This window comes from Puntigrus tetrazona, chromosome 25, assembly GCF_018831695.1.
Source record: "Puntigrus tetrazona isolate hp1 chromosome 25, ASM1883169v1, whole genome shotgun sequence".
NCBI lineage: Eukaryota > Metazoa > Chordata > Actinopteri > Cypriniformes > Cyprinidae > Puntigrus > Puntigrus tetrazona.
In genome coordinates, this window is record NC_056723.1 from 9933427 (window position 1) to 9946862 (window position 13436).

Sequence of the window (13436 nt, forward strand, 5' to 3'; positions counted from 1 at the left end):
CATTTTTAAAATATAATTAAAAAATACATAATAAATGTTTACACAATTGTTATTCTATTATTTTATGCTGGTGGAAGAAAACATTTCCTGACTCGCTCCTCCAAAACACCCCAAAGCGGCTCAATAATATTTGGATCTGGTGACTGTGCAGGCCGTAGGAGATGTTCAACTTCACTTTCATGTTCATCAAACCACTCTGTCACCAGTCTGGCTGTGTGTATCGGTGCATTATCATCCTGATACACTGCACCGCCTTCAAGAGTATAATGGGTGCACATGGTTCTCCAGAATGGCTCAGTGGTCCTTGGCAGTGACATGCCCATCTAGCACAAGTATTGGATCTAGGGAATGTCATGATATTGCAGCCCAAACCATCACTCATCCACCCCCATGCTTCACTCTGGGCATGTGACAATCTGGGTGGTACAGTCTTGGGGCTTCTCCACACTGTAACTCTCCAATGTGGAAAAGACAGTGAAGGTGGACTTATCAGATATATATATATATATATATATATATGTTTGTGTGTGTGTGTGTATGTATATTGACCCTGTGGAGCTCCCGACCGAGAGTTTTGGTGGAAACAGGACAGCTGAGGTGCACATTTAATTCTGCAGTGAGTTGGGCAGCTGTGGTTTTATGTTTTTTGGATACAATCTGGGTTAGCACCCGGACATCCCTTTTAGACAGCTTCCTCTTGCATCCACAGTTACTCCAGCTGGATGCGGTTTGTCCTTCTTGCTGGTATGCTGACATTACCCTGGATACCGTGGCTCTTGATACATCACAGACTTGCTGTCTGGGTCACAGATGCACCAGCAAGATGTGCATCAACAATTTGTCCTCTTTTGAACTCTGATATGTCTGATATGTGGAATGTGCAATCAATGAAGATTGGCCACCAGGCTGGTCAAATTTAGCCATGAAACACTACACTGGCCAGTGTTTCAGTTTCATTGTCCAACCCCTGTATGCATGTATGTATTAGTGCTGTCAAACGATTAATCATGATTAACTGCAACCAAAAAAAAAAAGTTTATGCTTACATAATATGTGCATGCACGATGTATATTTATTATCTACATATAAATACGCATGCATGCATGCATGCTTATATTAAAGAAAAATGTTAGATTTATTATATAAATGTAAACAAATGTAAATATTTTAAGTAAACATTACACACAAATACTTTTTTTTCGACTGCGATTAATCACAATTAATCAAAGTAATGAGATAATGAGATAAGAGTAAAAATGGGTAAAGACAAAACATTAAGGTGATTAAAAAAATCTCCCACATGAGTAAAAATGCAAAACTAGACTATACCTTAAAACAACATTACCATAAAGTGTAATAAAGGGACGTCCCACCTGCATCGAGGCACCTTCCACGCGTGCCACATAGGCAAGACGGTCTAAAACAGTCACCGTCACAGGAACGGCTACAAAGAAGCCACTAACAAAGGCTTTGAAGTATCTTCGCCCAAAGCCTGTCTGCGCCATCGCCTGAAGAGAGAGAATGAAAGAGGAATGACCTTGGGCTTGTTCAAAGAGTCTTTTTCTGGTCTGGTAACACCTTACAAAGAAATAATTCAAACATTCAACAAACTATGGACGTCTTTGTTAAGTATTGAGAAATAGTCTCTCCGCAGGAAAAAGACATGTTTCAAGGATATACTGGATGATCTAAACTCACAAAGAGAACAAAAGTATCAAAAGCTTAACTATATGCCTCTAAGCATGAACCATCTTGTTTTGAGTCAAATTGCAAAGGACTAGTGAGGTCAAAAAGAAGAAAACGCTCATAAAGCAGCCAATTTAATAATGAATTTAGTAATTGCACCTATCTGTGACCATCTGTGAAGCGTATTCGCAATGACAAAACTCCGTACACCCAACGCATTAGGGCAGAAAAACCCACTGAGGCATTGAAATTGAATCTGACAAGAGCACGCTTGCTCTAATACCATTAATTGCTAGTGTGATGCTTGATTTGGAGGTACACGGTATGCAATTACGTGTCTCATTCATTTGACAGAGTTCACCACAGTGACAAAAAGACGAGGAACGTTGTGCCATTTTCCCAAAAAAGCCCTCAAGGTCTCTGGCAGCAACTTTGCAGACTTACTGGTAAGAACTTGAAGACGGACTTGAAGCTATTTGCTCACAGGAGGGCATTCAGGAGGCTCAGAAATCAGAGACTACAACAACTTAGCGGAGAATCTGGGAGATGCAGGGTAAAAAAAAAGTGCTGAGCGAATCATAACGCAGTGCAGGATTTGTCAGGGTTGCACTGCTGTGAGCCAGATACGGCTCAAGCTGGGAAAATTACAAAAACATCTTTTGTGGTCACAAAGAGACACCTTCCTGACTCTCTGCTGCGTATGTAGGCTACCCGAGGAAACACTATCAATGTAATACAAATACCGATTATTTCAATTTTGCATGAAACAGCATTTTACTTCTTTAATGAGACATTCCCAAGTGAAAAGTGGGTAAAAGTGAAAAAAAAAAGAATGATGAAGCATAAAAGAATAAGCTTGTGAGATATAGTTACAATTACTGGAAGTAATATTCTAACAAAGTAAATACAAATTACAACATTTCTGTGTAGTCTATCAACATCTGTGCTTAAAGGGGTCATATGATGTTGCTAAAAAGACAATATTTTGTGTATTCGGTGTAATGCAAGTTTTTTTTTGTGATTTAAGGCTCAAAAAACACATTATTTCTCACATACTTTACATTATTGTTTCTCCTCTAAGCCCCGCCTTCCGGGTCGATTTGTACAAAGCTCATTATTCTAAAAAAGCAAGGTGTGTTCTGGGTTCATTTGGTCAGTTAATTAAATGAAATCGGTTTTTAACATTTTTTTTTTTAAAGCAGCATTTTCATTGTGCACTCCAATTAAGCTCAAACTGCAGTTGGGTTATTTTGATTTGTTTAAAAAAATAAGTACAAAATACAGCGAACTCACTGAAAAAACACAATAAACCCATGATAACATAATAAAAAACATGATTAAAATCAAATCAAAATAAAATAAATAAATAAAATGCATTTAAAAAAAACTTTGCAAATAAGTTCTGAGCATTGACTGTTTATCTATGGACTCAATAATACATTACGAAAGCTAAATTAATTTATATTTAACTATTATAAAAAGGTCCAAAACCTCTTAAATATTATTATTGATAACTAATAAATGAAAAATGTGAAAAATAATATTCAGTAGCTTTTTTAGTAGCGTTCTTGCTGAATAAAGAGAATTATTTCCCCTCAAACAAGCTTTTGAAAGGTACTATATAAATAAACGTCAAAGGTTACAGAATTTTACTTCAATTTTACTACAATCTCTGAAAGACCCTGCAAGCTTCTGAATCAAACACAGTAAGATCCAAAACATGTAAACATGTATTAATAAAGCAAACAGGCATCTTCATCTACCATATTCATCTCTCACGTGTCTTTCTCTGCTCTGAAGCGTCTAGTGTAGTGTTAAGTATTCATTCCCTTAAGCTGGTGAAGAGCTGCTTCTCACACAAGAGTGCGACTAATGAACTATTATGACAACGAGCGGCTAAATTATCCATGGTGTTCTGGGCAGACCTGCCAAGTGGCAGCTGTCAGGTTCCTCTAACAATAATCCCTCACCAGCACATACAGTGAGAGACTGCCAATCACGCACACAACGGCCTTTTTTTTTCCAAAGACGTCTATTTTTGCTCGTCCCTCCACTGAGCCACAAGCCTATATTTTTACTTCAGGCTACACGCGGTTGGCACACGCCAAGAGGATCTCAAAGGTGCGTAAAGTGGAGCATCTAATAGTTTATTCTTAAAAACGGGCAGATGGGAGAATCTAGGACTGGTGCGCGGTGATCAAAAGAAAGCGTCGAGTTCATTTTTCATCAAAGGCTGCTTTCAGATTCTGTGTCGAGAACATTTTCCACCATTTTCCACGTGCTGCGGACAGAAATAAAAGCGTGAGCGGTAAAAACCAAGGTTGACACAGCAGGTGTGCAACATGGATGGATTTTTTTGCAGCCGCGTCCAATTAAAGACGCGTTTCTAGAGTTGAAAGCAAATATCTGGGTAATATTAGGTGACCACTGCATACAGCTGCGGAACGGAGCATGGTGGTCTCATGCCAGCAGGATCGATTTATCATATGCCTCGCGTTTATACGTCCTCACCCATTTATCCTGTGAGTAATACTGTCAAATATGCCACCTGCATAATGTAAAACTGTAGCCTGGTTGCTTTGTTTATGCATACCTGAGCATAACCATTTTAATTGCACCAGTCATCAAATGTGTCCAGGAATGCTTAGCGAACTCGCTGCTTTGGGGTAATTTGAAACCGCAATGACAGATTTCCAGTCCCGACAAGGCAATTTTCGGTTTCCTTGATGCATGGGCCGATTTTAACCGTGCATTTCACAACACGGCGCTGACAGACCGAATCTGATTAAATTATCTCAACGTCTGCACCTGTAAGTATGATTTCAGCTGGAATGCTTGACCATTAGTCTGCATCACAGCAGCGGGGAGATTAATGATGTGCTGCAGACAGCTGTAGACCAGCAGACAAGAAAGACTCTCGGTATCCTATGGTAAAACTTTTTAAAGGTCAAAGGTTCGCGCACAACTACATACACATCTACACACAGGCTACACACGCACGTGCAAATGTATTATTAGTTTTTCATTAATATACATTTTAGCTGTTCTATATTTAGAGTTAGATTATTTGTATATATTCGAGAATAAAAAAAACAAAACTGTTTTCATATAAATTTTGTACAAAAAAAATCAACGGCAGGCTTCATGGAATATCTTTCATAGAATGAAAACTTTACAAGAAAAAAACCCTCGCATGCAATCCATTAAAATTAGGGTAAAAGGAGATATTTTTTTAGTGTTGTTTGCATCCAAAGTTTTACTTTACACAATATGTATGTCTGTACTGTGTATAGTATGTGTATATAAAAGTACACACTTTACACATATTATATATATATATATATATATATATATATATATATAAACAAACAAATTATATCACACACACACATATATTATGTAAACAAAAACTTTTATTTTGGATGTGATTAATGTTTGACAGCACTAATATTTTTACATAATTTTCGATTTGTAAAGGAATTATATGTATGTGATTTTTAACAAAAGAAAAATGTAAATATTAAATTGTTTCAAAACAATGATTTTTAAATATTTTAATTAAACAATATAGAAAATAACTCCAATATAAAACAGTGTTTACATTTTTAAGTAATATTTTAATTTAGCAAAAATGACAACATTACAGGTGCATGAAAACAACCATTTTAAACCTCAAAGTTAGTTACTGATTAGAAATTCAAAATAATCGTATTCATTAGGGCAGCTTCGCAAGGGCAACTTCGTTAACAAATTAACCTAGAAACTAAATTCAGCCAGCATTCATGAGGGAGAATGACCTCTTTTCATGTCAGTGTCTTCACTTATCCTTACATGAAGTCTATATGGCAAAAATGAAAAGATACTGATCTTTACTACTGAATTGAGTGACTGAGATGGGCATCAAACAAGCAATGGCTGTGTCTCAAAACGTACTGAGCTGCCTACCTAGTTGGCATAAACATTTTCAACCATCAACAACTTTGAGCATCTATGGCCAGTTCCAAAACTTGAAAGAAAATGTATGTGTGTGTGTGTGTGTGTGTAATATATATATATATATATATATATATATATATATATATATATATATATATATATAATAATCAACCTTTATCTGACCTTTTTAAATCGCACGTTGATTTAGCACGTGCTGTACAGTTAACCTTCCGGATATAAAAACTACGATTTCCCATGTTTAATACAATTTTGTGTAAAAATGTCTTGACTTAAAACAATCAAACGTTTAAAAAAATTCTTGATAAACGACTTGGACTCTGGACGTGGAGAGGGCGAGTAAAGTGCACTGCATAGTGAGACACGGTATTCTGTGTAGTATACTACAATTTATAGTAGTTTAGGTATTCTGGGTAAATGAATTAAATGTTTTGAGCAACAGCCTGACCCCTAACAAGCCGACGGTACAAATAACACGGGTACTACATTAGCAAATGTACAAAATGTCGTCGTCTTTTCCCTACATCTCTTTTGTGATAAACTTCTTAACGGTGCATACGGTTATAATACATAAGAAAAAGTGAAGCGTAAACCCCTCAGTAATATTGCGGACTACATGCCGAGTATCAATGATAGCAGACGCGTGTCCATTCACTCACCTAATGTCTTTATGTACGTGCTGTACGTCGCTCCGTTCACTACGTCACCACGCTCGCTGCTTCCGGGTCCTAAAGCCCTCCCACTCCCACTCGTAGCATTAGCATGTGCTAACTTCTTTACAGTGTATGTGTGTTTAGACTGGCATATCAATTACATTTACATGTAAAAGTACACTAAGTGTATATTTGAGAATCGTAATGAAATAGGTGTAGAATTATTTCGAAGTATATAAATAGCCTAAATATCCGTTTTACATTACTAATAAAATATCAAAGAATGTCAAAAGCGTTTATATATACATATAGCCTGCATATAAAATTTAAATAATCATAAAGTAATAAGCCTATTTTACATATTATAAGTAATGATGCAATATTTCCGTATGTGAGATTTGAAAGAAACTTTGAAGAATTTTCTTTGGACAGAAAAAATACATTATGGCATTCATGTTTAAATTTTACGAAAATGTGTCTGTGGTCCAAACGTTACATGTAATTTTCGTAACGTATTTTATATGTATGATTTTTTGCCACCAGAGATTTATTTGACGGAAGTTATTCATATTCACTATATTCATAATAAATATACTTACAAATATTAATGTAAAAAAATATTACATTCCCTTATACAGACTGAATCTATCCAGAGCATTTTTAATCACAGATATAAAAAAAAATAAAAAATGGCATTATTGTATTACGACAGTACTGTTTTTAATATAATTAATGTGTGGCAGATAGACATTTTGGTTATTTAAAGCTAAATGAAGTTTCCATTAAAATACTAACTACCCATAATGATAACTCAAGAGACGCTACATAATATATATACACATATAAATAACATAACATCACAGTTTACATCAATCAACCTTTATTTGTTTGATGGTTAATATTCAACATTTACAAATAAAAACTTTAGTTGCAACATTCAAAGCTATGAACTGGTTACATTTTCATATAAACACCTTTTGTACAAAATCTGTAACACAGGCTATATGGAATACTTTCATCCCATCGTATGATATAAAGTACAACTTTACAAGTTCAAAAAATTGAACAGAAAGAGTATAATCCATAAAAAGGAGGGTGAAAGGAGAGAAAAGGACAGGAGAAATACAGGCGTGACTAGAGTTGAAGTCCTACGACTTGACCATTGGCAATCTATCGAAATTACAAAACGTGATTGCCGAAAATGAGCAATTCTCATAACATGGCAATATGAGAACATAGCAAAGCCGTTAATAAAATAGATAACAAACGAATCGGTTACGGTGCCCATCTTTAAGTAATTTATAATCATTCCAACGTTTGGTCGGTTCTTCACACTTCAAATATTTTATGTTGCCAAAAAATACAGCACTTTGAACTTTGTACTTATCTACAAAAATCTATCAATAGAATAAAATCCCAGGGGATATTTTCACCAACAACAATTTTTTATCAAGTACAGACCATTTCAATTGTCTATACATGATCGGTGACGTAAACTGACAGCCGAGATTCACGAAGGCTGCTGTGGGTTTTGAAGTTGCATTTTAACGTATTTATATTTATTATCCGATATTCATTAAAAGAACTGTGGGCCTTTAAGCTGGCAGTGAAAAAGCTGTTTGTTACTATAAATTTTACTCCAATGCGTGGAAAGTTTTCTTTCGTAGGAAGGGATGGAGCAACGCACTCACGTGGCGATTCGTAACTATTTTACGTTTTGACTAATTGGTATGAATTTGTTACGATTCGCGTACGCTCAGTTAGTTCAGGCGCAGACCTTCATGCTTACTTTTTACGGAAAAAAAAAATGTTCAGGCATGGACCTTCATGCTCACTTTTCACGAACAACATTCACATCGTACGAATTTAAGCCAAATCGTCACTTCGTGACGTAGTTACGCCTTCATGCGAGATCGGGTTGGAATTTTCTTCGAAATGAAACTTCGTAAATGTCTAAAATGGACTGTTTTGCTGAACGTTTGACCACGTTGGCTTTGTTAGGAGGAAAAAAACGAATGTCTTAATGTCGTTAGTATGGTCCATGGTAAAAAAATAAATAAATAAAACACACACAAAATGAGAAAATACTTCTTTTTCTTTTTTTTTTAAGGAAATGCGATGTAAAAAAAAAAAACGAATAATGAAAGAATAGAAAAGGTAAAACAATATAAATGAACATCGATTCCACACAGCATTTCCTAAACTGTTTATCGTCTACAACCTAGAGTCCAAATAAGATCCCAAATTGAATCTGAAAAAGTTCTGTCAGATTTAACATCTAAAGGAGAAAGAAAAACAGATTTGATCTAGCCAATACTGTTTGGAGGTGACTGCGGCGACACAAGCTGATTTGGGATCAGGCTGCTGGGAAAAGTCATCTCAGAACTAGATGATGTTTGTTTCTATCGTTCTCTGCAAACTACAATGGTTATATTGCTTTGTACTGCTCATGCCCCATGCAGTCTTGATCTACGCCTCTGCACACGGTTTAAGAAGCACATTGTTGAGCACTAGCGGTCACGCTAACTTCAGTTAAGCTTTCCTAACTACTCTCACTGACAAAGAAGTTAATACTGTTTGCATCTTTGGCACAATACTCGGAGACCACACAATTTCATCACATTGGCACATTTAAACGGTCAGGCAGTTTCGGTAGATACGAGGCTACATTAGAAAAAAACCAAACACTAAGAAATATGTAGCACCTTTTAGCCATTCCAGAAAGTTACAAAGCGGTTAAAACGGGACGCAGGTCTAGCTGTACGCCTCGGTTCGTGTAAGACCAAAACAGAAAAACTGCTGTAGTGTGGAAAGAAAAACTGTACAACACTGATTTTGTACTTCTATCAAAAATACCTTGCTAGCAATATGTTTCAGAGCGCTCTAAATGGGATATGGACCTGCCAGATCTTCAGATTTTGCTGTAAATTACATGCCATTTCAAAGCGTACATAATCTCTTCATGGCTTTTCTAGTACATTTCATTTCTAGCCGTAACTGCATATCAGGAGGACCGCGCCGAGACGAAGAACAATATTCTGAGCTGCGCTTCAGACTGCGTCTAAAGAGCCGATCCAGTAAGCAGTCGCTAAACCATCAAATATGCAGCTTTCAAATGAAAGTAAGATGATCTACTTTATATTAACGAACAGAAAAAGGAAAACATTCATCACGGGAGCATTCCGCTTCACTTTCGTTTCGATTTTAGAATACAAATCGCTAAATTAAAAAAACGAAACGCGCGGAGGACAGAGAGTGGCATATGATAATAAATCAATCTTTTGTCAATAAATAAAACACTAAAAATCACCATGTCAATAAATACACAGTCCAAAGTGTAATAAATGTACTCACATTTTATCATTACTTAATAAATTAAAACATTTTTCTAAAAATTAAGTACAACTCTAAAATATGGTACATAAAGTTTAAACAAATAAATCAATAAAGCATGAATGAAAAGTGTCAAATAAATAAGTAAAAGAATATAAATACATTTTGCGAAAGACTTTGATGTATTAATATTTGTCTATTTACTATTTATTTATTTAGTGACGCAATATTTGAAATGTGATTAAAATTGAATAAAATGTGTCAGTATTAGTGCTGTCAAACTGTTTTTGTTTATATAATGTATGTGTATTGTGTTTATTTACTGTGTAATGTATACACAAATACCCACATATGCATGTATATATTTGAGAAAATTATGTTACGCTTATATATTAAATATATTTATATTTGATATACAAATACATGTAAATATTTTCAAAATATATGATGTATGCGTGTGTATTATATATAAATAATAAATATACACAGTACACACACATATATTAAGTAAAGAAACAGTTTTATTTTGGATGAGATTAATCATTTGACAGCACTAGTCTATACATAAATAATTTTTATAATTTAATAGTGTTTTGTAATGGACTATGTTACATTTATTTATTTACTTATTTGACATTTTTAACGATTTTAATTATTTATATACAGAACGAATAAAGCACGAAATATGTCAATAAACGAATGACTTCCGAATTACATTTTTGCTTTTGACAAATTTATTGACATATTATGATTTATTTATTGACACGTACTAATTTAGTGAGATTAGTAAGACTTGAAAGATTTATTTATACGCCACTCCCGATCCTCCACAAAAAACGCACCTCCTTGCATTTGAAAACATTGCCAATTATGATACATAACCTACAGTTATTTTACATCAAACGGCTGCAGAAAATGCGACATAGTCCAAGTTACCGGCGCCGCGCTACAGCTGAGAGACCTTCCTGGGCGTGGGCCGGTGCCGGGGCTCTGAATTAATGCGCTGCACGCGGTTCAGCTGGGGTTTGCCGCTCAGGCTGGGGTTATCGGTGCTGGGCGGCACTGACAGACTGTGAGGCAGCGGAGTAGCTCGCCGGGGATTGTTCCGCTCGTAGACGCTGTAGGGCGGAGGGGTCTTGCTGCCTCGCCGAATGGGCATGTCTGAGGGGACGGCGGGGGGTAGAGGAGGGTCGGGCGGCGGGAGGTCGATGCCGCACGTTTCAGAGACACTGCAGCGGCTGAGAGACGAGATCCCGCTGCTGTAGCTCCCCGAGCGGGCGGGGTAGTGAGACGCCAGGCTCCCCATCGGCAAGCCGTCGGTCGGGGAGGGCGTCAGGGGCGGGACCATTGACTGCGGAGCAAAACCTCATTAGATACTCTAACTTACCAGCAAATATTAACACAAAGTCACTTTAGCATGAACCGGTCACCTTTTGAGGGGAACGGGCGGACGGCATGGGAGACAGTGACCTCACGTTCTTGCACAGGGATCCTGTTTAACACACACACACACACACACACACACACACACAGAGGAACAACAGGCCTGTCATTGAGCTGTACATAAGAGACTGAAGAGTAACGGTTGTTATCTGACAGTACCTGTCTCAGGTGTGGGGAGATTGGGTTCACAGCGTGGTAATGCTGAATCCACTGGTATCTGGAACGGAATCATCCTCTGAAAAACAAATAAAAGACAGAAATAGTAGTCAATCTGTTCCTGCTGTACTGAACACTGTGAGAAGTACAACTAAGATACAATTGATTTTATTTTATTAATCACTGTCACAGATTCATCAGTGCACATTACAATTAAGAATTGTTTTTATTTAATTCATGGAGATTTTTTTTTACTTTATTGTTATGTAATGTTTAAATTATGTTTAAATATTGTTTTGTAATGTTTTTTTTACTTTATTGTTTAAATAATGATGCTTTGCCATCACTGTGGGAAAAAATGACTTCAAATAATAATTTCAATATTTGCGTTTAGAAACGTTTTTTGTAACAATATTTCATTTCATGTTACTGTTTTTTTTTTGTTGTATTTTCAATCAAATAAAAATGCTTTGGTAAGTATAAGAGTCTTCTTTCATTAACAAAAAAAAATACATTAAAAAAACACCATAAACTTTGATGAACAGAATTTGAAAAAATTGTTTCTGAACAATACAACATATGAGTTGTCGCCAGGTGGTTAATAACTTCCTCACCTAACTTAAAAAAATATATATTATGGTCTAGATGTGGCTTGGGACCCTCCATTCATTGTACGTTTATGGGAATTTGAACTATCATATTTAATTCCTGGTGGATAGAAATGAAGCCGCGTCCTACATAACTTCCCAGTGAACATCGAGATAGACATGTAGTTGTTAAAGAGTGGCGGGGAGCTCTGACCTGTGTGGGGTCCAGTGGGCTAGGGAACATGCCGCTGCAGAGTCTGTCCCGTGGAGAAAGGCAGGCGTTGTCTCTGGAGTGCTTGTGCTTGTCAGACGGCAGTGGAGAAGCTAATGAAGAGGAATAAAGGCACGTAGTGAGAGAGTTGAAAAGATGGGAAATAACAGAGGAAATGAGGCAATGCTGCAAAATGATACCAATTATGTTGCGGGGCGTTGTAAGCACTGCTTGGGTTGCTTATAGTCTGCTGAATCCACTCACCTCTATTGCTGGAGGGGGCAGAGCTGTTCACATTGTGTGAGCCGGAGTGATTTGAGCTCAGACTTGAGGTAGACGGACTGGGCTAGAAATAGACAACAGATAAGCTTCGTGAACTTGTATATTTATTATTAGAATTCTTTTGCTCTTTTATGAAGTAAATAAACTAAGATACATTAAAAATGACCATAGAAATTATATATATGAATATGAATAACAAGTGGTAATTATGTGCATAATGCTATTACATATAAACATGTACAAATTGATATTTAACTATACAATGTATTAAATTATTTTTGGTTTTGTTCTGCTAATTTAATCAAAAATATATTAAAATTAATACATGTAATGTTGTTGTGCCACCTCAAAAACATGATGATATTCATGTATTAATTAATAATCCATCATTTTTGTTTTTGGAAAAAAATAAGTGTGTCCACACGCTTTTTTTTAAGAAAACAAACAAAAAAATTACAATATATACACTGTATAAATATTCATAAAAACATTTAATTTATAAACTTACACATCATATAAATAAATGTATTATATATGTTCATATATAATTTGTTAAACATAATTTACATATATTAATACTGTATATTAGATGACACCAGTGATATTATGTATTCTGCGCTGCATTTTCCGATGCAAAAGAACGGATTTTGCACTTTTTTATTTAATCTTCAGCTGACAGATACAGCATTGAACACACAAATTCATCCTAAATAAAATGAATTAATTAAACAAATGAATTAATTAAATGAATGGACCGGGTGTTTAAATCTGACAGTTAATAGCGCTACCTTTAGTAACTTTCTATCTCCCTAACACCGAGAGTATCTTTGAATTTCTCACTTGCATGTTGAAGACCTCATCCGAGCTCTCTGATTGGCCAGTGATGTTGCTCACTTCGTTTGAGGCCTGTGATGACAGTGAGGATGAGGAATATCTGTTGACAGCTGGATAGCTGAGAGGACTGAAAGGGAATTGAAAGACAGGATAAATTTAGCAAACGTGTGGGTGCATTCAAGCTGCCAATCTGTCAAACCCCATCTGAAACATAAGCATTCCTAAATAGCATCTACTTGGCTCAGAGTTCAACTTTTCAAACAACAAATTCTTTTTTTTATTATTATTATTTTTTTA

General features: G+C 35.9%; 2 protein-coding genes across 6 annotated transcripts in view; both read right to left on the minus strand.

The window, feature by feature from the left end:
- The window catches only part of immp2l (inner mitochondrial membrane peptidase subunit 2), a 74754-nt gene extending 68375 nt beyond the window's left edge, over positions 1 to 6379 (minus strand). For 2 of the 4 annotated variants that reach the window (XM_043228699.1, XM_043228700.1), the window contains exons 1-2: positions 2131 to 2225; positions 1374 to 1508 (exon numbers count right to left, since the gene is read on the minus strand). In XM_043228699.1, coding sequence (XP_043084634.1) covers positions 1374 to 1505 — 132 coding nt within the window. In that variant the 5' untranslated portion in view covers positions 1506 to 1508; positions 2131 to 2225. Of the gene's footprint in view, positions 1 to 1373; positions 1509 to 2130; positions 2226 to 6299 lie in introns of those variants that run through there. The other 2 variants (XM_043228697.1, XM_043228698.1) reach the window with 2 other exon arrangements.
- A 3788-nt stretch (positions 6380 to 10167) lies between these two features.
- The window catches only part of dock4 (dedicator of cytokinesis 4), a 59206-nt gene continuing 55937 nt past the window's right edge, over positions 10168 to 13436 (minus strand). For both annotated transcript variants that reach the window (XM_043228779.1, XM_043228782.1), the window contains 6 exons: positions 13146 to 13266; positions 12288 to 12369; positions 12027 to 12136; positions 11229 to 11304; positions 11057 to 11118; positions 10168 to 10977 (listed from right to left, as the gene is read on the minus strand). In XM_043228779.1, coding sequence (XP_043084714.1) covers positions 10573 to 10977; positions 11057 to 11118; positions 11229 to 11304; positions 12027 to 12136; positions 12288 to 12369; positions 13146 to 13266 — 856 coding nt within the window. In that variant the 3' untranslated portion in view covers positions 10168 to 10572. The remainder of the gene's footprint in view (positions 10978 to 11056; positions 11119 to 11228; positions 11305 to 12026; positions 12137 to 12287; positions 12370 to 13145; positions 13267 to 13436) is intronic.